Here is a 24,101-nt window from a genome sequence, read left to right as displayed (position 1 = left end):
AATATTTAAAGATTTCCAATAATTTTGGCCATTGTAGCGGTTAATTTAGCGGCGCTACATTTTACTGTAGCGGTAGCGGTAGACCGCTCGCTACAATCTAGTGGGTGTCGCGGTAGCGGTAGCGCCCGCTACATTTAGAGCATGTAGCGGTAGCGGTAGCGCCGCTACATTTCAAAGTAGCGCTGCCCAGCTCTGCATGATGGCAGTTAATTAGTGGTCCGACAAACACCGCAAACCTGTCGATGTATGAATGGCTGAGTATTGAGTAAAAAATGTTACTCTTAAGTCTTGACTAAGGCTACGATGGCACTTATGGGAACCGTACGAGTACGAGTACGAGTCGAGTCGAGTACGAGTACGAGTCGGCTAGTATTAGATTATCTCTGCATTTAGTAAAATTTTGTGCTACGCCTCCAGGAAATCTTCACAATTGCGCAGTTTCCTGAATTGTTATCAAGCACTTGGGCTTGTTTAACGTTATTTAGAAAGTATACACATGCATATTTCGAGTTCTTTTTTGAAGATCAAACTATTATATTTTTCCAACTTAAATTTTGTTGTATTTTAAAATGTTGTTGATATTTCTTTCCAAACTTTTTGTTGAAGGAGCTAGATTGCTTAAGGCAAGATCGATGAATCTGATTCTGTGATTGAGCTGGAGGCAAATCAAAGTCTGTCCAGCCAGCCGATGTCACCAGCTACATCTATAGTATGACCTCCTCCAAACCATCATAGAACAATATTTTTGAAAAAAAACGTGTTATTTCATTTTTATTTGCCTGTCAAGATTAAGTACCATATTAAACCACAACATGTATTCGTAGCAAAAATGATTTCAATTGCCGAGCTCCAATCAAAATAATAAAATGATACGTCTCAAGTTATTATATAAATGCAGAAGTGGGCAGTAGCGCGCTACTTGTAGCGGCCGCTACATTTTCAGTAGCGGTAGCGGCGCTACATTTAAGCTACATTTAAGGCAATGTAGCGGTAGCGCCCGCTATATATTTAAGTAGCGATACGAGGGTTTGCCGCTACAGCGCTACCGCTACATTTATAGATAAAGCCTTTAGATTTACTTAATAGTGTTAAATATTATTTAAAAACCAGCATGATACATACATAATATAAATTACAGAATAAAACTGTACGAAAGATTTTGGTGTAATGTTGTCAACCTCAGACTGTTACAAGTGTCAACATGTTAGTTGTTACCAGAGGTGGGCAGTAGCGGTAGCGGTAGCGGCGCTACATTTAAGCAATTGTAGCAGTCGCGGTAGCGCCCGCTACATTTAGAGCATGTAGCGGTAGCGGCTACTACATTTCAAAGTAGCGCTGCCCAGATCTGTATTAATGTATGATGGTAAGCCAAAGTTTACACCACATCAATAATTGATTCGTCTCGTTATGTCTCGTTAATATGGCTATAAATTCCGGGAAATTCTAAGGTACCTATTTTAACCGGGATGTCTCGTCTCGTCTCGGTATCGTCCCGGAATTCCTACGGAGGGCTGAAAATTGTCCCGGTGTTTATTGCGAACCGGGACAGAGCCTGTTGTCTCGTCTCGTCTCGGAAGAAAAAAAATACCAAACGCAGGAGTCTAATCGCCCTGTCAGTTTGACAAGTGTCATTTGCAAGGTAATGGAATCTGTTGTGAGGGATATCATTTGACTGTTGATAATCTCCTATCAGACTGTCAACATGGCTTTATTGCCGGGAGATCCTGCACCACTAACCTCTTGTCTACTCTGAATGATGGACCCGCCTGCTGGACGAAAGGGAGCCAGTAGATGCAGTGTACCTCGATTTTGCCAAGGCATTTGAGTGTCCCACATGAGCGGACGTTGCGTAAATTTAAGTCTTTGGGAATTGAGGATAATGTACTCAAATGGATCAGAGGTTTTCTTGTAGGGAGACGACAACGTGTCAGTATTAATGGGTACATTACATTTCAGACTAGGCTTCAGTGCGCGGCGGCGTCCCTTGCGCTAGTGCACATGCTATCAATGAACTTTGATCACTACCAGCAATATCTCTGCTATTTATAGCACGACCTCAAAGAAATAAACATACTACATTATGATGTGCATTCAATTTCAACGTTTTTCTTTTTTATTCATTTTCTATTTTATTCATGCCAAATAGACTATTTTCAAACAGTTATATTCTCGTCTCCTGCAGAGAAATGCATCACATTCAATCATTTCGATGAAATTTAATTTATCGAGTAGCACAAATTTCTGGCCGAAAGATATATTGTCACTAGAGGATTATTTATCTGTTCTTGATCACGTCAATATTATAGACACGTCAAGGGAAGGTTACAGAAAGGCGACGAAAGATTTAAGATTTATCAAACTTCAGAAACAGTAATACAGACTGTACAGAGACCAAAAGTTTACTCATAATGATAGCGATACTGGCTGTCGTTAGCATAACAACAGCGAAGTGCCTCAATGTCTGCACTCTGTCAGCCTATTCCGAAAAAAGGGTTTTGGGTGAAGGGGAGTACGGCAGCATGGGGATGGAAACAGAAGGGGAAGTTGTGAAACTGGATAAAGTAGGTAATATTGAACATAGGTAATATTGAACATGTACTATGGGTAGATGTTAAGAATGCTAAGAATGCGGGTCGAAGCTATATAGCAAGTGTGTAAGGTTGTTTCGAGACCGTGGGAAGCATTGAACGTTGGAGAGGGAAATTCCATTCGAAGGAATGTGGCGTCTCTTCGAGGGTTAGGCTTAAGTGTGCGCGACACTAGCGTATATAAGGACCTTAGAATTCGCGCCAAGGGTTGTTGGTTCTACGGCGGTGACCCGCCGTAGCACGTACGGTTTGCACGTACGGTCTGCAGTTAGCGGACGTAACGGCTGCGGCCGTGAGGCCGGCGGTTTGTCGTTTTCGAACATTGACGGTCGCGACTTGCGAGAAACTTAGACTCACCGAGGCAGTTGCGATTCCTGTGAGTGCATCAAACATATACAATGGACGGCTACGACTTCAACATATTATGCGGTCAACATCAACACTACGGCTGCGACTCAGCCGTGAGACAACGCGAGCAGCCACGAGTTGTCCAGCGATAATAACACCTGCAGTCACGGAGACTCAACTACAGAGCACGGCGGGGAAATTCTCATCGGTACGGTCACAGTTCTCATCAGAAGAAACAATACGGTCACAACCATCAGCCGCAGTAAACCTACAAGTAATCTACTGCCAGACTGACCGTGAGACATATATATCAATGAGATACGACAGTCATGAAGAAAGAGCAACTGTGAAGAGAGACGCGCGATGCAGCTGCAGTACGGCCACTTGAAATGCGGCTGCAACGCGCGGTGACAGCCACGGTACGGTCGCTGAACATACAGCCGTAAACGGGTGCGCAAGTTACGGTCGTTTACAACAGTCGTACGGCTCAACGGAACTGCAATGTATCAACAATGTAACGCCTTCCTCAAAGGACGCCACGCCTAGAACGATTCAGCACTAGTTTACACCTCCTGGCGTACTGAGCTTTAGGCTTATAAGGAGGTTCAATAATTTTGTACTAGTTAAGTTTCTTCGTTTAATATTGAAGGAACTGAACAGTTGCAATTATTGATTATATGTAGTGCGAAATGCCCATATGGCAACACTTGCTAGAGTAAGCAATTTACGGACACGTATCTCCGCCGGCCACTTTTACTCTGTCCGCGCCCAGGGTCGCTTTACCTGTTCAGTGTTCCTAGTTCATAAGCTTTTTGTGTATTTTTGAGATTCTCTTACATTTGTCATAACCGTGCTAAAGTTTGTATTATGTATTCATTTTTTCGTGTTTTTTCAGATATATTCAATAATTGCAACTGTTAGTTCCTTCAATATTAAACGAAGAAACTTAATTAGTACAAAATTATTTAACCTCCTTTTAAGCCTAGAGCTCAGTACGTCAGGAGGTGTAAACTAGTGCTGAAATGTTCTAGGCGTAGCGTTCTTCGAGGAAGGCGTAACAATGATGATTTAACTGATAGATTTTGGACTTTGATTGTGTTCAGCTCACCTTTTTCATGTACTAGAGATTTTTGTTAACGTAGGATGTGAACTCAAATTTCTCAATTTTATATGAAATGTATCAGTGTTTCATTACACCCTCTCTTTGTACTATATTTTGCCGTAACCTGTCCAAAAAGAGAACCTTTTCATACGTGCCAATCAAGTGCCACTCGGCAAACCACCTGACAAAACGATAAGTAAATGAATACCGGTATCTTGAACCTGAACCTGATCGTAACGTAAAATTGGTGGAGTATTCACTCCGATTCTCCAACTTTAAAATATATGAGACGCTAAGAAACGTCTTTACTTTTTATTATTTCTCTTTTTTCCCCTATTTAATCAAAACCGCTATAGGGGTTTTTGGAGGGGGTGGGTGTGAGGTGGAAATATTATGAGGCCCTTTGTTCCCATATGGTCGAGGCTTACTTGACACACACAATGACCAGTGTAACGAATATTCAAAATCTACACATCATTGACAATGCCAGATAACATGTTGTTCATGTAGAAATTTTTAAGCTGCACTTCTATTCGCTTGAGCCAAAACGTCGGTTCAAAATAAACAGCAATAATACGTATATCTTCTGGTATCCAGGTAACGAAGTAACATTTACTTCGTCCGGTAAGTTTCATCTGACCTTGAACTTGCATGGAAGAAGCAAGAATGCCTTCTGATCAGTATTATTTGATCGTCAACGACTTTCAGATGATTGCATTTTTAGCAATCAAAGCATCTTTTATTGTCTTGGGCCTATACTTTCAAAAAAAGTTAAGAGATCGTAAGTTCATCAGCCAATCATTGACGGCCTTTCAAGCAAAATCCACCAATCACAGACAAGAAAATAGAGCATAAGTACTTACGTTCACTTAGCGAGTTTTGAAAGTATAGCCCTTGAAATATAACATGCGGAGCTAGGACACTTGATTTCAACAACATGGTCATGATTTACGAGACCGTCTGGCAATGTACCTAACTAAGGAAAATCTTTGTCTACGAAAAAAACCACATCTTTTCACTGAGATGCCCATTTTATTTTGCAAGCCTTCTATCACTGAAGTTTTTCTCTCTCGACCCCACGTTAAGGCAGGTAGCGAGCCACTCAAGTAATTCAACATTCTGTAAGCAACCAACTGCTTGTTTGTGGTTTTTCTCAATTTGCACAGTCCCGAAGTTAAAAGAAGCCAGTATTTTTCTACGTTGATTATGCCATGATCAACAATTACTTTGTTGAATTGTTGAACACCCAAGGGTTTGACTTTGATTTTTATGCAGAGACAAAGTTTAAATCAGGTTCCTCTTAGCTTCACCTGACACGTTAGCGAATGCGTTGCTCTCGTATCCGAAAATTTGATTTTAATGCAAGCGTCCAGTGTTGTGTGCTATTACAGCACCGTTGCATCTGCCTTTGAAGCCGTCTTTTAATTAAACTGAAGTTTATTATTTTTTTTCCACCGGTTAACTCTGCAACTTGAATGAAGAAATTTTCTACTTTGTTTCTACTGACGTCATGAATAAGACTGTCTGCTAGGTCCTTCACTCCGTTTAGAATCTTCTTATAGTTTGAAAAACTCCTGTTTTTTAGATCTGGCACGTGATTTTCGTCATCTTGCTTTTTGCAGAAATAATTTCCGGTTGTTGAACACATCGTATGATCGCCAAAGACAAGCCTGGCGCTGTTCAAAATATCTTTGTGCAACCCCTCGACTTTTTCCTTTTCTGAAACATCATTCAAATTTTTATGGTGTCTTATAGCGCCATTTATGGCATTTATCAAGCACTGAGCACGAAACTGCACCAGTTTCTTTTGTTTCACAGAACCAAGTCGCGCTGCTACTTTAACTTTGTAGACGTCTCTCAAATGTTTCTGGTAATTCCTCAAGATATGATCCAGCATTAAATTTTTTAAACTCTTCAGGCGCGTAAGGCATGTCTTCGAGCAGTTTAGGATACACACTACTATCCCCATCACCAACAAAATAACTTTACGTCAAACCATGTGCCTCCAGACTCGTAGAAAATACTTCCGTCAGGATGTTTGCTTCCATTGATGAGACGCTGTCATACCAATTTAGACTGCATGCATGGTCTCTGGGAGTGTTTTTTACGCTGAGCATACGCGCCGACTGCGCATAATCTATTGCGTACGCTCATGAATAGTATTTTACCTGAGCAATAGCCAACTATTGCTACAAGTCCCGAGGGAGCTGAGTTGCGGGAAGGATCACTTTCCGTGGCAGGGCCGAGGCTGTTTAACGTCCTACCAAAGGATCTAAGAGAGGAGGAGTTCACCCTGGAGACCTTCAAAAGACGACTGGACGTGTTCCTGGGCACAATCCCCGATCGTCCTCCCCTGCAACACTACCAGCGGCGAAAAACAAGCAACAGCATCGTGCATCAGCTAGGGCGGATGCGCGATAGTCAGATGGGGCGATCCATCGTTGCCTGGGACTGTTGCGTCTCAAACAAATACTGAGGATACTAAGGATTATGTGGTTTAACATCCTGCACGCTCACTTCCTCCGAAATTTCGATCGCTGAATCACTCAGATCGTCTTCATCGCTAGTAAGAGCCACAGTTGGAGTGATATTGTTGGCGACATTTTCACCCGAAGACGATGCGTTTAGAACCTTCAGGAGATTTTCCTGTATTCAGCGGAGCAAACATGTAACAACATTGATACAATATTGAACCACGACATGGTAATCGGTATTACGTCATCGCTATCATTGGTATTTACCATCGACATGATTATGAAAGGTAACAAAAAGAAATAAATTAATTTCAAACTGCCATTTTATATATTACTCACTTATGTTGTTCTCTTGATATTTTCATCATAAGCAATAAAATATTCTAAATCTTACCTCCATCTTTTTAACTGTAATCCTTTATTGATTCATGATGCTGAAAGACACAGCCTTGGGCTTTTCGTTTGCTTACGAGAGAACCGCATATTGTCACAAGGGTTCTCGCTAACAAACTAAAATTAACAATGGAAGGTTGTAATTTAAACGTGCTAGCCCTTTAACATCAAGCCGTAGGAGGGAACTACAAGAGAGGGTTAGCAGGGCAGCTCGTCTACCTCCATGAGAGGTGGAGTGGAGAATGTCTTCCCCTCTACCTCCTGTGCAGTAGACTAGTGCTGCCACTTCAAGTTTATGAGCGCCAAAGACATATCGAATGAACGGTACGACACGTTCAACATTCTCATCGCCAGCGTCCAAAGAAAATGTGAAATCTCTTATTTAGCAGTAATGAAAAAATTTTTTGGCAGTAAATGTTAACAAATGGATGTTGATTCAGACGTGTATTTTGTACCGATCAAATCGAGAATAAATAGTAGTATACGTTGACGTTTTAAAAATTTCGGCAAGTCGCCGAATTAACTTCGATTTATAACATTATCTTCTATCATTACTGGTGTCATACAAAGTTTACATATTTTTTGTTCCTTTACACGGATTTTAAATGAATAGTTCGATAAGCATGGAAAAATGCAGATCGTTATCTCATTTACGAGTGGAGTAAAGTTAAACCTAATTAGTGAAGAACTCCATAGGAAGCCAGTCCGGGGCTTCGCGGTTCTCTATACTAGCCTTAATATAGCCGAAAAGAGCAGCTGGTCAAACTTCCTCACGATGTCTCTCGTCAGATGCAGGTATTTGAGCGAACCATGACCATCTCCATGCAGCTTACAGAATGGCGTCGATGTATGTGCACGCGCACGTTTGTTAAGTCATATGATACGACATTTTACAAAATTTTGAGCTTACGGGCTTACGTGGTAGCTAGATAATTTATTGTGTATATTACACAAATGGTTTTTCGGTAAAAAGATGACTTTAAATTTTATTTTATCATACTTGAAAACCGGAGGCTGCTTGAAGGACTGTGAAAAAAATCAATGCCTGTAACTCCACGAGATAATTTTTAAATACTTATCATAATCCAAATAATATTTAAACTGATAATTGGCAGATTCGACAACTGATGAACGGTTTTGTATTCAGGGCCCACAAGTTTTTTTATTAAATATTCAGTTATGTGATATTTGGATGACACTCCTTGACACAGTAATGGCAGTGCCTTTCAAGATGACAAGCATTATAATTATAATGTACCTTCGGTTATACACACCAGGTCTTGAAAATTTTGATATTCTATGTCAACGTGATACTGTAGTGCGGTTCACAATTTTCTTTCCTTCGTCAGTGAATTAAGATCGTTTTATTCAATGCCGTTTGTGCGTGCTGCTCATGACTTATGCACAGAGCTGGGCAGCGCTACTTTGAAATGTAGCGGCTGCTACCGCTACATGCTCTAAATGTAGCGGTCGCTACCGCTACAGTTGCTTAAATGTAGCGCCACTACCGCTACCTCTACATGTAGCGGCCGCTACACTGTTAGAAAAAACGTTGAAAAAACGGTCCCACTGGCGTTCTAGTGGCCGGTCGCCAAGTGAAAATAAACTGTTACGCCGTTTTTATCAGATGTTTTAAGGATTTCTAGTGCTAAATTAATGTAAAAACGGCGAGACGGCGTATCTTTTCACGTGCCGACCGGCCACTGAAACGCCGGTGATACCGTTAACGGTAATTTTTCGAACTGTGTACTGCCCACATCTGGCTAACAACTAACATGTTGACACTAGTAACAGGCTGAGGTCGACAACATTCCACCGAAATCTTTCGTACAGTTTTATTCTGTAATTTATATTACGTACGTATCATGCTAGTTTTTAAAGAATCTTTAATACTATTAAGTAAAATCTAAAGGCTTTATCTATAAATGGAGCGGTAACACTGTAGCGGCAAAACCTCGTATCGCTACTTAAATATGTAGCGGGCGCTACCGCTACCGATACATTGCTTTATATGTAGCGCTGCTACCGCTGCCGCTACATGTAGCGCGCTACTGCCCACCTCTGCTTATGTACAACGTAAGTATCATGGCACCTAGCTACTTTTTGAACAAATTAATACAAACTATATTAGGTGGTTCAAACGACATCGATGAAAAACCTTAGTCCATGCTTTACGGATTTTATTTCATATAGTTACTTTATTCTGTTCGCTGCAAAAGTTCGTTGCTAGACATGTAAAATGTTTAACCCCCACCAATTTTATTCCCCCATTAGCTTGGTGTAACCCCGGCCCCCCCCCCCCCCATTAGCTTGGTGGATGTGAGCAAACGCGGAAACTTTTGGCAGCAGCTGTCTAGTTTTGCTATTCTTGTTCACATGTGGAGTGACACATGGTTCTAATTTCAGTTGTGTAATTGTGCGGTAGAACGTGAAGTATACGGCTTGAGAAAAATTTGTTTTAAAGGATAAAAATGTTCATTTTCAACATTATTTTGAAGCACAACTTTCTGATTTTCACTATGCGGGGCTTCTTAAAGTGATGTTCGTTGGAAACCGGCTCTGGTAGGGCGGCATTGCAGGGACATGTGCGGCATTCCAGGGCATTCAAGGGCAGCAAATACTTCTGCAGTTATAGAAAGGTTCACCTTGCGGTATAAGTTGGCATGAGTTCCTCGTGTTCATATGCCCTAGGTTTTAATCAACCATAATAGCTGACTCGATTTGTGGAACGGAAAGTTAAGCATTACCAACAGTCGTTTGCGTTATTTCGGTGATTAGCACCCGGAAGGCTTCACCACCGAGCCGCTGCAAGCAAAATGTGTGTGAACATGGATGCAAAGCGCTGTCGTCAGTAACTAGGCTGCTCTTTTTCTGTGATTATATGCTTTTTTTCATTAGGTTTTTTGCCGGAGTAAAATCGATTGTCGTTATGAATTGGATTATTTCCGAAGATAAATTTCTGAAATTACCATAGAACAAGGCAGTGTTAGAAAGGCAACAAATTCCAACTGCAATTTCGACGGTATTAATAATTCTATTCTTTTTTACAGCCACTGTAGGCCGAATTTTATAGACCCGTGTAAAACAGTTAATTACTAGTGACGTATCGTGAAATAACAAGTCGTTAGCAAATTACACTGTATGTTACGCGTGCATGCAAGAGGAAGTAGGAATGCACGCGAGTCTCGCCTTGAATTGCATTACTGCAAACAATTCATTATATTTTAGGTATTTCATACCTACAAACACAGGTATGAAATTATTAGTTACTATACTGAATCTGCGCTATGTTGAAATGGTTAAAGTTGAGCCCTGTAGATGCACTATAGGCTGCCGTTAGCAAATATTTTGGGAGAACTTTGAGGACTGATTTAAGTGATTATTGTGGGAGAATGCTTAACGATATATGTGAATGTTTTGTGATGGCGAATATGAGAGAAATTTTAATACTGGTTAAGGTGAGAGAATGTTTCGCACCGCCGTACGGGCAAAATGTTTGGTGCCCGCAGTAAGTAAAAATGTTTGGTACGGGTGAATGGGATAGAATGTTTTGGACATGGATAATGAGGGAGGATATTGAGCGGTGTTTAATATTGGAGAATTTTGATTGTGGAGTGCTAGTGAAAGTTGGAGAGTTAGAGGTTGTGGTTAATCCGGAAAGTTTGGATTGAAAGTTGTAATAACTGATATTATTCCCAGTTCAATTCTTGTTTTTAGGCCGTTTACTTCATTGTGCCGCGATACAATTTTTTCTGTTTTCCCGTCTAGTCTGCATATTTATATAGCGTACAGCATTTCAAATGCCATTGGGCATTCATTAACGCACTTTTCACATTCGGCTGTGTCGATGCCGAAGCTATCAGTTGCCAAATACGCGCGCCCCACAAACGTCCCTATGGCTCACTCGGTCAATGACTGGATTCTAATCTGACGCTTATTTCGCTCGTACAACCATAGCAGAGCGTAAAGTGGACATAGCGACGCTAATTTACGCCCTGGGCGAGCTAAAGGCATCTTCAACTCAGTAGCTAATCACCTTCAAAATTTCGATAGGGATATGTGACCACAACAAAGTTTGAACAGAACAAAATACGAACTAATAACTAATGAGAGTATGCGTGTGCTCGTATTGCTTTCCTCAAATCAAATGAAAACGCAGAAATCAGAAGGTAATTTAAAGGATCAGGATTTTATCTCAGGATCAGGATTGAGGAAAATAATAGACGCTTTTTCTGGTCTCAGTATAGAACCCTGTATAAATAACAGATTGTTACAAGTTACATAAATGCAAATACATAGAAAACGATTATAAACAGTATAAATCAAATTATCTATTAACAAAGTAATTAGTACAGGATGACTGTTGCAACACATTAGTACCTACTCTAATAAGAGTTTCTAGTGCAATGTATCAAAAATTCTAAAAGCTGGAGTGAAGTTGGCTATTGTCGTATTCAGCTGTGGTTCCGTTCAGATATAAACCAATCTTAATATTACAATTAAATCTAATTCTAAATTTCGAAATTTTCTATTTATTAATATCTTAAATATTAAACTGGACCGCTACAAATTCATTAAGTAGAATATTTGGTGCATTATGCATTTTATTTGATTATTGCTTTATGTATTTGTAGTACAATAGTACCCGAATTCACGGCAATCATTTTGTAATAAACGTACAAACGGCATGTATTGATAAAATCGCTGCTACGATAGTACCAAACGCAGCAGATGTAGGTAAAGGGTATAATGTAGGTATGTTGTTCCGATGTAGGTATAATTAAATTTTCCCCATGTATATCGTCCCATCTTTAATCCATACATGCAATTTTGGAAATTGCATGTATCAGAGGACGTCCGCTATTATCTAGGTTATTGACCGAGTGAGTTTTTTTTAATTTCTGAGAGCGTTGCAAACGATACGATAGAGTTCAAATAACTTTTTAGGGCAAAGTTCCTTAGAGCAAAACCACGAGAGTTCATTTATAAAATAAGAAAGTCTCTGCGAAGCTAGGCGGCCACATAAGTGTACCTAAAATAATTAAATCGAGGCCCGAGCTGTGAGGACCGAGGCTCTTTTTAGTAGAAACTTTACATCCCAACGTCCATATTCGGTCCACATTACAAACGAAAAATTAAGCTCATTCCGTTCCGGCATTGAGCTCATTCACCACGACAGTGTGCTCGTTATTTTGGGAAACATAAACATCACAACTGATGAAAGTGTACACCAAACGCAAATATTCTCACAATAAATCGTCTCTTTGGTGAAGTTTTCGTGGATTTCAGTGCTTCAATCTTGCAGGTTCTGTTCGTTGACGCAGCCGGAGACCGGGAGTCGCTAAAATATTTCAAGTGAAGCTTCATACGATGCTTAAAATTGGTGTTATGTTTCACTCTCACAATATGTCGAAAAATCTATGAACATCTCTTAATCTGTGTTTTATCTCATTATTGAAATGCGGTAATCAGCAAGAGAATCAAAACTTTGCCAGCGATAGCACTAACCACGAGAATAGCACTGAGCACTGAGAGATAATGGCAATTCGATTACAAAAGCATGCCAAGGCTAACAAGCGATACTCTCTCGTCAAAAACGTAAATACACGCACGCTGTAAATTTAAATACGTGAACGAATCATTAATTACCAATTTTCTTCCTCGTTGTATAGGGACTCTTCCAGGAAGCTCAAATTATCCTCTGTTACAATACTCGGGTAATTTTGTTAATAAACATTATATATAATTTTTTCAATCATGCAAATATTTCTATGAGATGTACATAGATATTTAATGCATTGCTCAATGTTATGAAGTGAAGAACATCCTAAAATAATTCTCCATGTTCTGATAAAAGGCTTCATCCTTTGTCCTTAATTTTTGCCGAAGGCCACCGTTTTTATCCACCTAAGGTAGTCCGGGTTGGAGAGGGGCACGTACAGGCCTGGGTAGTCTTCAAGTCCACAGCCGTAGCCTTGGGACACCACGCCCCCCAACACAGAGACTCCACCCTTCATGTGGTCTGATGCGAAGTACACCAGGGGTCCTCCAGAGTCACCCTAATGCAACAACAAAAGTTACTTTCTTATCATTGAAGAACTGATGAGACATGCGCATGCTCTTTCTTTAAAAGACTAGAATAAGGGAAAACGGACACGTTTCCATACACGATAACTCGCCACGAAACTGACATAAGGTTAAGAGGCCGGTGGAGCGGCCGCCAGGCGCGTTAATCCCTATGAGGGTTCTTAACAATGAAGGCAACCAATAACTCTCCTCCTAAATAAGATACAAGTCTGAAATTTGGAATGGTGATCTGGCTAATTATTTTCAATTAACGGAAAGTAAGATATATTATGTAAACTATATATTATCACTTTTATCACGAACAAAAATTTTAAACCATATGAAGATCGTAAAATGAGCGAATTTTTCTAGCGCGACAACATTTTCTAACATTTTCGCGACACAAGTTAATTCAACTATTTATTCTTCATTGACCTCTACACAAAGCATTTCTGAATCATTCTTTTAGCATTAGATATTAGTCGACATTATTAGTGGTAAGTGAAAGTTCCGTAGATTTAAGCAAGGCCTGACCCGGCCATTGTCGTACTGGGTGTAGGCGCAGCCTACGCTGTGGCAATAAATCTTCTGTCGTTCAAGGTAAACATTCCTTCTTCCCTCCCTCTTCACTTCGCAGTTCTTTTCCATCAGCTTTCAAAGCCCTTGTCTCAAGCTGCGGAGTCTTTTAAAGGGTCTAAACTAACAATGCATGTTTCCATGCAGCGTCAATAATATGAAAATATTGTTAAGAGATCGTAAATGAGCATCATGCGTTAGGATGATTACGAAGAGTTTATCGAAATAATGTTTTAAAATGTGAAGAGAATGAATGCATAAACAGCACAATTTAATATAAAATTTCCCATTTGCTACCACACGAACGATTATTTTAATGAAAATTATTGAATTAAATGAGCTATAATATAGCATATTGAATTCCAAACCTTAATATTCCGAAATAAAAAAGGCTTTAGTCAGAGCGGTTTTCTTTCCACTTCGATTTTTGTTGTAATGGAGTCTTCCTTCCAAATAAAAGTTAGGTTGCGCTAAAATTTTTGTACAGATTACGAAGAGATAATCGTAATTATGTTATAAAGTGTGAAGAGAAAGAATGCATAAACAGCGCAATGTTATATTTAATTGTCATTTACTCCAACTTTAACGATCATGTTATTTCAAATAATTGAATTCATGTAAATTTTGTATTCCTGACAGTCGTTTCACCATAGCTTGGTTGTCGCACAGTACTTTAAAAAGGACACGGGATGCCAATTAGTCACTTGGCGTTTCAAGATGGACCTCCCTCTTCCCGCACAATTTGGCGGCAAAGAATTCGGGGGGGAGGGGCGGGGAAAGCGATTTATTGATGAACGAATTAATTCTTAAGGTAATTATGCTGGATATTATACCTATCTGTGTGACATAATATTTACGGCATGCAGGTCTTTTATTGGCATGTGTGTACAGGGAATATATACGCATATACTCTGACATTATGGGGATGAGGGTGGAGGGTTTGTGTGTGCGTGAGAACACATCGTACAAGCTCAGTGTGTGTACTTCATGTCCCCACTCCCCTAACGTCAACCACTGCTGCACACGACTCCCCAATTTCTCCCCACGTCTGCGGCATTAGGGGTGAGGGTTTCAAGGTAGAGAAGATAGCAAGTCGTGAACAATATTCAGCCTTGCATAAATCATTCATAACAAACTTTGCATTAATCAACTTTATAAATAAATCATTAACTTAGCATAGATCATTCATAACAAAGAATGACTGGTTGTAAAAATATATGGAGCGATCTAAATGGTGATGTTGTTTATGAATTCATTGGAACATATTAAAAAAATGAAAATTCCAATTTCAATTAGTTAGCACTGCTATGTTACATTCTCCATTACTGAATAGAGAATGAAAACTACAACGAAAGCATGAATGAAAACATATCACGAAGAAAAGAATGTTAAAAAATTTTGCACAGTTCGTTAAAGAATTTTTTAGCCTTCCCAGCGAGGGAATGCGTGAGTGCGTGTGTACATTTAAATGCGTTAGAGGGGGTACTTGTAAAAATCTCCCCCCAACCGCTGCCTCCTCCCTAAGTCCCCTCGCTTCCCCATCGTTGAGTTCCTCTCAAGTCTAAAGCAACCCTCCTCGCCGCATGGCGCGATTGTGACGAGATGCAAAGATTGGAAGCTGGCTTTCTACTGAATAGGCGTGAACTGCGTACTCATTTTTACAGGAATTTGAAAGCCGACAATATTCACAACAAATTGCTTTGGGTGTCATAAAATTAAATAATGAAAGCATTCAAAGCTTTAATTTAAATAATAATTGCCATGACACATTTTTGCACATTACTGTTGATGCTTCGTGACTTATGTGCATTTTTATTGACATGTAATTATAGTATTTATGCTCGAGCGATCTTTACACATGCTTTTATGAAACAGCCTAAATTAACTTGGTTGTACTATCACGACAAAGCATTGCCGTAAATTATGAACGCGTATTTTCAATAAAGGGTATTAGTAAGAAAACAACCAATTTGATAATAGAGTAAAATTTCGTAGAATAATTAGTAGTATGTCGCTCGCTGATTAAAAATGTCGAGAAAGGGAAGCGAAGGAGGGCAAGTGTGCAGCCAGACGTAGGATGTGTCAGACGTTAGACGGCAGAGCCTGGCCGAGAAATTTTAACCGCGTGAGGCCGTTTGGGCTCGATGCAGCGTTCACCGACCGCTCCACGGGACTCTTAATGCACATTCAAAGAAGAAATCTCGGTATATATTTTCTCTCAAGTCCGCAGAGAGCCAATAGTTTTTGACAGTCACGATTCATGACCGAGGTGAACGGTGCTTGCGTTAGTTACACGGTGCGTATGACCAGTGACTTGATTAATATTAGCGATTACTACAATTACATAGGGAGGGTGAAGTCCTAGTAGCCTGAGCAATTATTCAGACAATAGTATTATTCTTTATAGTTTTATTATTGCGATAATATGACAATACTATTATTCCTTTTTAGCATTTTTTACATTGTAATTAGTAGAAGTTTTAATGATAATAATGCAAAGATTAAGCAATGCGTAAGTGTACCTTGCAAGTGTCCACGCCGCCGAGGGGTCGGCCAGCACAAAGGAAAGTGTCCTCCGCGATGCCGCGCGGCCAATTGGTGGAGTAGAAAGGAAGCTTCGAGAAAGACGCGTTGCAGACCTCTGATGGGAACACCGTCACCGATCCCTCCTGTAGGATGGGACTGCCATTGCCTCCTGCGATGAGGAGTTTTGATTAATAGTCAATGCCTCTTGCTGCTGAGAAATAGTTAACTACTAATTTATTTTGCGTTAGGTAACTGCAACGATCATCGCGTTGGTTTGTTTAACTCTCGTGCGCTTCGAAGAATGTGTGCGAGCTGTAAAAGGCCTTTCGGCGACTAACTTCACTGTGACTCCAGTGAAACTGTAATTTTTGAACTAATCTAAATTTGAGTTAATGAGACGTCAACACTTTTATATATAGCCAAATATACAAGTATATATATATATATATTTTATATATGTATGGACTTTTTATATATAGACGTCAACAATATAGAAAATGATTTGAACAATATGAGCTGATCCAAAACAGAGTCATACATTTGCGAAAAACTTGACACAAAACACGCATCTTAATTGTTTACTTCTATGTAATGACATGTAGCAATGACGGCTCTACATACTTTGTTTCTTTTACACTGTTAATTAAATTCGGACCGCTATAGCCGCTCGCGCTAATTGGACTAACATAAAAAACTAAGGCGAGCGTGATACATACTCAACGTATTTATCGTAGAAGCCGCAACAGTTCAGACGATCCATCGGAATTCACGATGAATCGAAAAGGAATATGTTCGCCAGACAGTCCGAAGCTAATCTATGAATTGCTTGTGAATGTACCGATGTATCGTCAATAATTGCTGCAGTGCCTTTCCGTTTGAACAGAGAAGGAGAGATGAAATTCATCCTTGAAACATTCACGAGACGACTGGATACGTTTTGAGCAAGATCCCGGATCATCTGTCTATGCCCATTTACTTTAACAAGCAACATCCTTTTGCATCATCAGGTTCCAATGAGGGCAGATGCACGGTAGTAACGATCAACGTTATTCAATTAAGGTTCTATGGCGGTGAGGCGACCTGCCTATTGACTGCTTTGGGACGATGGACGACGAAGGCGGGACATCGGCATGTCCAGGGACGAGGACGTCCTCAACTTGTCATAAGAAAAACAGAATTTAATACGTAATCTCTGTTAGTACGTCGGTATTGTGCTTTTTTGCATCATGCAAAATTACAGTCAACCAAGTTTTTCCGCGGCGGATGAAGAATCCCTCGTCCTGCTTCATTTTGCAACCATCAATAGAAGAGTATAAAATAGAAGTGTAGATACTAAAGAAATAGGCCCATGGCCTGTTGCCGATTCTATAATAAAAAGAGCTGCAAAGCCGGCCCCAGAAGCGAGATTCGTAAAGTTTGGCAATCTGTCGCATTACACCAGATTCTCCAGAACGAATGGTCATGAAACACATTAAGCTGGAAATTTATGGCAAAAATTTATCTATCCAAACGGATAGATAAATTACTGTTGATGTACCATAAGCTTTGGCGCCCCAACCGGTGATGGTGACGTTTTTGTGATGGAGGATGCGTCTGGCTTCATCCCCCCACGGCAGACAAATTGGCGTCACGCCCACCTGACGGAAGGAACGTGTGTGTGGATGAGCTCTGAGCGCTTTTCATGTACTTCAAACATAAATTAACGCACTGTGCCATTAAACATTTTTATTTTATCGTAAATCGAGCGCTTGCTCAGTGTCAGGTTTCGGAATAACGCAATCATGTGAGAAAATTTCTAACAATCTATCGAAATATAACATATCACACAGAAGAAAATTGTAGCCTCGGCGCACCCTGATTCTTATGCGGTCCACCACTTTGATGAGCGCGAGGTCGTGGTAGGAGGAGAAGGTACCATCTGCCTGGTAGTCGGGGTGAACCACCACGTCAGCGACCCTGTGGTCCTCGTGGGCGATGCTTTCATGGGTGTTGCTGTAGTCGTGCTCGGCAAGACGAACCACATCAGGTCGCCTGCATTTTATGACCCATTTACTATTTTAAATGATTTCAGTATGTATTCGACATACCTGGTGGTCTTATGACATATTCATCATAATTGTGTGTATTATGCTGCGTTCACGACAAACCTGACAAGCCACAACAGACTCTGAACCTCAGAGGCAAATAACGTGAAATAATTTATGTAATGAAAGTAGTAGTAGTGAGGATATTGAGTTGGATATCGATATGATGTAGTAATTAATCAATGGCCAATAATCAATACCATTTCGGGCCAATAATCAATACCATTACGGGCCAATAATCAATACCATTACGGGCCAATAATCAATACCATTTCGGGCCAATAATCATCCACAGCAGCGCGTGCTTATTGCGTATTAATTGTGCTTGTTATTCATCTTGGTAACTGCGAAATAATTGCGTTTGTTATTTATCCCTCGCAGCGCCTGTACAATTTCATGTCAGGTATAGACTGAGAATTTCAAAACTATGCGGAAGATTGAATGAATTTCAATTTTCGACTGAGCAATTAATTATTGCAGAAAACAAACGATAAGTATGTCAGAAATAATGGCAGATACAGTGAGTTGTGCTAAAAATGACATATTGTAATTACATATGAAGCTTTGCATAAATTTAAAAATTTATACAATTTTTATTATTGAATAAAAATGTTTCTTTTTTATAGAAATGAGACACACTATGTTTATATTTTATCAGCATGCTCCATTTTTGATAGCATAACAGAGCATTTCTTTCTATTCAACCTAAAATTCCATCAATAACATTTTGTCCAGGAGCAAAGTTTCTTAATATTTTTTCCTACATGCTATTTGCAATACGTCCGTACAGTCGACTGATGATATCCTCAGTCACATTTACCAGAGAATTTCATTGCTCGCTCCACATTCTACCGGGCTTTTTACCTCAACCGCCAACCAGGCATAAATGGGATCGTGATGCCGACCATGCAAAAGATCTCGGGACTTAAGGGAAAGATTATTCTCACCGCCAATTAATTCTAATCTGAAACTTAACATTTTATTTCCCAATGTTCTGAAACTTAGAATTTTCTTTTTGACATGGGAGATAAGGCTGACATATATACATATGTATCCTGCATACTCATGACTCACAAACAGTACTCATGAACACATTAAAGTGTTCATTACCTCACTTACCATCCACGGGTGTCTGTGCACTGGAGCATCGATGCCCCCAACCACTGAAGGTTGGTCTAGGGGCTGAAGGGAAAGGGGGTTGAGGGGAAGAGGGGTTGAGTGCCGTTGGAGTACTTCTAGGTTTTTTACTAGTTTGTTGTCACCATCGTCGGAAAATTCTCTTGGAGACCGCCTCACTCTCTGAAAAGGATTGGCAATATTTTTTGAACAAAACTGAAATAACTAGAACAATATGGCGGAATATACATTTCTGATTTAGGCTTATCAGTAAGGTGGACGGAGTCTGTACTTCAGGCTACGGTCTATTCTACATAAAAGCTCAGAACAGACAAAATAAAATGACTGATGCCGTTGCTGCATGAATCAGGAGCATAGAAATGGGTCAGAAAAAATCACTCAATACACATGATACGATTCATCATCCATGAGCGTAAGCTTGAATTCGGAATTTCTGGATCGATCGCAAAAAAACTCCCTCTGTGTAAAATTTTGAACATTTCTCTGTTAGCCTCGTGTCGCAACGAGCCGCCCCTATAAATAAAATCTCGCCAGAGACAAGCTCACTAAACACCCCTATCACTTATAAGGAAGATTCCTCATAACTGTGCTCAATGCGTTTAATATTTGGAGTGAATGAAAAAATAGTTATTGTTCTGTAGAAAAACAGCGGACGAGCAGTTAACCCCAGGAGCGAAACTATATATGGCCGAGCAAGCGACCGGACTTCTCGAGGAAATTTTTTATTATAAGTTTCAATCCCAAAGTGACATAAAGCTGTAACTTGGAGCTAAGGCAGCCTGAATTTATTCTTCCTAGGGTTTGAGGTACACCAAATAGTCGAGGTTTAAATTACGCAATTATTTTTTAGTTCACTTCATTATAACCGGCAGTTTTTTGCACTTGAATGACGTAATCTTTCAAACAACGAGCGAAAAATTCATGTACTGATTTTTTTCTCACAAATTCTTTCCAAAACACCCGTTAGATTAACATTTACCCGCGCTCTGTCAAAATTGCTTTTGATTATACCAGTGAGAAATGTCAGTAAAGATCGTTGTATTAAAATAAATGCGATAAGAAAAAATGTGACTCCAAGGGAATTTATAACCAGTTATTTTATCTCGATTAGTTCTCCATGCACCGAAATTGGTCAACATGCAGACATATGTTATACGTACTGTTCCGAGCGAGTTGTCTTGTGGCGCCTTCCCTCCGGCTATTAAAAAGCTTTCGCGTCGCCGAAAAGGTCTAAGAACGCCGCAAACTGCGACGTGTACAAAAGGAAGAGAAATAACAAATATCTTATTACTAAGGGAAATCACATTTGCGTTTTAACGATATGGAGTGGATCGCACTGGATAACTAATCTGCACATTAGTTATCACAATAATCACAATAACAAGAAAGACTAGTGCTCAAACTGTCATACATCAAATATACCAAAATTATGCAAATTTGCATTTCAAAGCTGTTTCCTGAATAAGAATTTTAAATATCTCAACATCTCACAATTTTATTAATCGTAGTTTCAAGCTAAACGCAGAATATTCTTGAAATAATAGCACAATAGCTCCTTTCTCACTGGAATACATATAAGAAATATGAATCGCTGCAAAAATTTGTAAAACTTTCATTTTAAAAATATTACTTAACTTCTCATGAAAACATAAAAGATTGAAAGATTAACCTATCGTGCACAATAACGTTCAAATGAGATTATTAACACTCACCAGGCTCGTTAGGCGGAGCGGGTACGGTTTTGCGCTGGAGATCCCATCTCGTTCCATCTATGAGCCTCTCTGTAAAAATTTTTGTTTATGACCTTTACATTTAAATTAAATTGATTTTTATTTGATTTAAAGTGTAATAAAGTTAACCAAGATCAAATACCTCCGATGATTTTTTTGAACTGCTTGTCAACTAGTAAGTCAAAAACAAGGTCCGCCATATTTATGGCAACGCATGTTTTTTGTTATTTCTCAATGAAACAAACAGGTGCATTGTTAGCGCATTCTCTCATTTATGAAAAAAATGCACTATAGTGCTCGCCATGTCTGTCTGTCTGTCTGTCTGTCCGTCCGTGACTTCATGTTTTCGTCGACGAGAAAATGCGCTCTCTGTCACTCACTACAGTGAGTGCTAAGTTATTTTGTTTTTTATTGGATGAGCTAGTAGCCAAGAATTACCTAAACCATTCTCAGACATATTTATTCAATATGAACACCCTTATTTTTAATGCCGGCCTCCAATCTACGCGGGAAAGCTTCACATGAGACACGCAGCATTTCTCGAGGGATCAAGTCCCATTCTCGAGTCAATTTAGACTTCATTTAGACTATCCAAAGAATCATGAGGTGTTCTGCAGACCCTACTCTCTAAAATATCCTACACAGAAAAGTCGAGAGGATTCAAATCAGGGCTTCTTGAGGGCCATTCATTTTTGCTAATGAACTCTGGGATGTGACCCTGAATCAAGTTTTGGGTCATGTTTGAGCCATGTGATGGGGCAGAGTCTTGTTGAAAACTCCATGGTGAGCCGTTGAAGTGTTTACGGGCCCAAGGTAACAATACAGCTCCCAAAATGTCCGAAATGTATCGCTGATTGTTCAATTTCACTCCTGAGGGGACAAAAACGAGTGGGGACCTCCCAGTGAAGGTTACCGCGGCCCAAACCATCACGGACATGGGATTTTGACGTCGTGTTGCTGTTCTGGTTGCCTCAGATCCATCCCGACTCCAAACTCTGTCATTTTGACGGTTAACGCTTTGTTCAATGTCAAATTTTTTCTCGTCACTGAACACCAAGTTGGGTAGCGTGCCATCCTCAATGAGATCCAGAATGTGCTGGCATCTTTCGAGCCTCATTCGGTCATGACGGTCTGTTAGTTCATGCCTTGTTTGCATCTTGTAAGGGGAGGTTTTGAGGTCATCTTTGAGGACTCTACGCATTGATGTCTGACTGACTCCTGCTTCTGAAGCCAATTTTGCAGCTGAGCGACGAGGGTTTCTCCTCAACTTCTCCCTCGTGTTTTTTACCAATTGTTTTGTTTGGACACTTCGTTTCCTTCCTTGACCAGGTCGATTGCATGTTTCACCAGTTTCCTTGAAAATTTTTACCACCTTCCACACAGTTTCACGACGAATTCGGAGCTTTTTGGCAATGACTGAATTAGTCTCGCCATTTTCATGAAGGTTACAATTGCATTTCTATCTACTGCCATATGTAATAGTAAATTTAGACCCTTAGACTTCTGCAAAATAAAATAGATGAATTAATAGATGATATTAAGCTTCATTATAAAAGAAAAGTCTCCTAGAAACCAATTTATTTTTATTTAGCAAACATCCGTTGCCATAAACATGGCGGACCCTGTAATAATTTTGAACCATTGTACGAGTATGTTACTAAAGATTAATTAAAACTATTTACTAAAAAACTATTGTTCTCTCACTCTAGGCTGCCTAGTTTATAGCCCGACAACATACAAAGATCTTCTTCAGCCTACAAATTCACGAAATTAATAGTTCGGTAATATATAATGGACCAAAGAAGATATAAAAAGACGAAGATGTTCAAGAAGATTAGAAGTTTAAGTCTAATATTAATACCAGTATTTCATAAATTATATTTCATTAACTCTTCAGCAAAAATCTGGAAGAATTGAGTCTTTAATATGAAATATGAACGTCGCTCACCGGGAGGTATAGGGCAGCAAACCAAGGGCAGTTCGCTGCTGACGCCGCACACTTGACTGACGGCCCCCTCGCCTGCCGCTCGCTGGTGGGAGGGGCAGTGAGTGGACAGCTTACACTCCCCCTTCTGCCCCGTCCTTGTTATGGTGCACGACAGGGAGAAGGAGTCCGATGACCCGGGGAATACCAAACCTTGACACATCAGCAACGTTAATAATATTTTTATTGAGACTAATAGCGTGATTATTTTTATGTCATCGCGTTTATGTATCTTCAGTCAACTTCACAAAACATGAAATTAATAACTTATTCATGACTTAAACAAGTTCATCCCTTACTACAACTTTTAATTATATCGTAAACCACAGTCAAATATGTCAATATGTTTACACCTACACGTTAAGCCCCCGTACATGCAACATCCTACATGAGGTTCAAGCAGATGTTGACTTTGCCTTCAACAGGTGCTTACCTTGGCCCACTACTCCCCCAGAGTGCACCAGCGTCGTCACCAACACGCACAACTGCCACATCCTAGCGGGACTCCCTACAGTTTTCCCCTAACACTTCCGATCGGAAATTCTTCTCTTATGAAGTATTAACTGCAATAAAAGCGGGGTATAATGTCAACCAGTAGCAAATAATCGTTGTGCTCATTTTCCTATGACATTCACAACATCATCAACAAGACAAATCTATATATAGTTGTTGGTCAGTTAATCAATGTTGATAAGCGTGACTCATTTGTCACATTTTAGTTCTCGAGAAAAGCAGGACTGAATCTAACGAAGTGTATTACTCGACAGCTCCTGCGCGACTGAGGAGAAGAATCTTGCCGCGACCAGCATCCCATCGTCAAGAACCTGTTGCTGGCGTGTCTTAAAAGCGGAAAATAATGTCAGGTTGCGCAGATTCATCGATTTATTATTTGCGAAAGTCTGCACCACATCTAACATTTTCGTATTAAAAATGATCACATATTCAAATTGATGGAATTCACCGAGCTCGAAAATGCTCTATTCTCATTAGTTACATATATTTTCTTTAGATAATATTATAGTTTTCAGGCACTAGCTAAATGCCGCCAGCAGCTTGGATAATCAGACATATGAAGTCGTATTGGATAATCAGA

General features: G+C 39.9%; 1 protein-coding gene across 1 annotated transcript; it reads right to left on the bottom strand.

The window, feature by feature from the left end:
- Window positions 1–11,246: 11,246 nt before the first annotated feature.
- Window positions 11,247–23,767, bottom strand: LOC108667693 (clotting factor B). Its single transcript, XM_018154741.2, has 10 exons — window positions 23,442–23,767; window positions 22,973–23,161; window positions 21,007–21,075; window positions 20,455–20,540; window positions 19,277–19,456; window positions 18,677–18,687; window positions 17,927–18,104; window positions 17,611–17,710; window positions 16,070–16,242; window positions 11,247–12,964 (listed from the first exon to the last, which is right to left on the bottom strand). Exons 1-10 carry the CDS (start codon window positions 23,500–23,502, stop codon window positions 12,779–12,781), a joined length of 1,233 nt encoding a protein of 410 aa, XP_018010230.1. The 5' UTR covers window positions 23,503–23,767; the 3' UTR covers window positions 11,247–12,778.
- Between the last annotated feature and the right edge of the window lie 334 nt (window positions 23,768–24,101).

Source organism: Hyalella azteca, unplaced genomic scaffold (genome assembly GCF_000764305.2).
Source record: "Hyalella azteca isolate HAZT.00-mixed unplaced genomic scaffold, Hazt_2.0.2 contig16290, whole genome shotgun sequence".
Lineage (NCBI taxonomy): Eukaryota > Metazoa > Arthropoda > Malacostraca > Amphipoda > Hyalellidae > Hyalella > Hyalella azteca.
Note: the sequence above shows the minus strand (reverse complement) of the source record. Positions and strands in the feature narration are given on the sequence as shown.

Bases quoted from the DNA above. Each gene is read 5' to 3' on its own strand.
- LOC108667693 (XM_018154741.2), bottom strand. From the start codon at position 23,502: ATGTGGCAGTTGTGCGTGTTGGTGACGACGCTGGTGCACTCTGGGGGA. The intron at 23,162-23,441 runs GTAAGCACCTGT...TGATGTGTCAAG, and splicing joins TGGGGGAGTAGTGGGCCAAG to GTTTGGTATTCCCCGGGTCA. The intron at 12,965-16,069 runs GTACACTTACGC...TTGTTGCATTAG, and splicing joins GCGGCGTGGACACTTGCAAG to GGTGACTCTGGAGGACCCCT.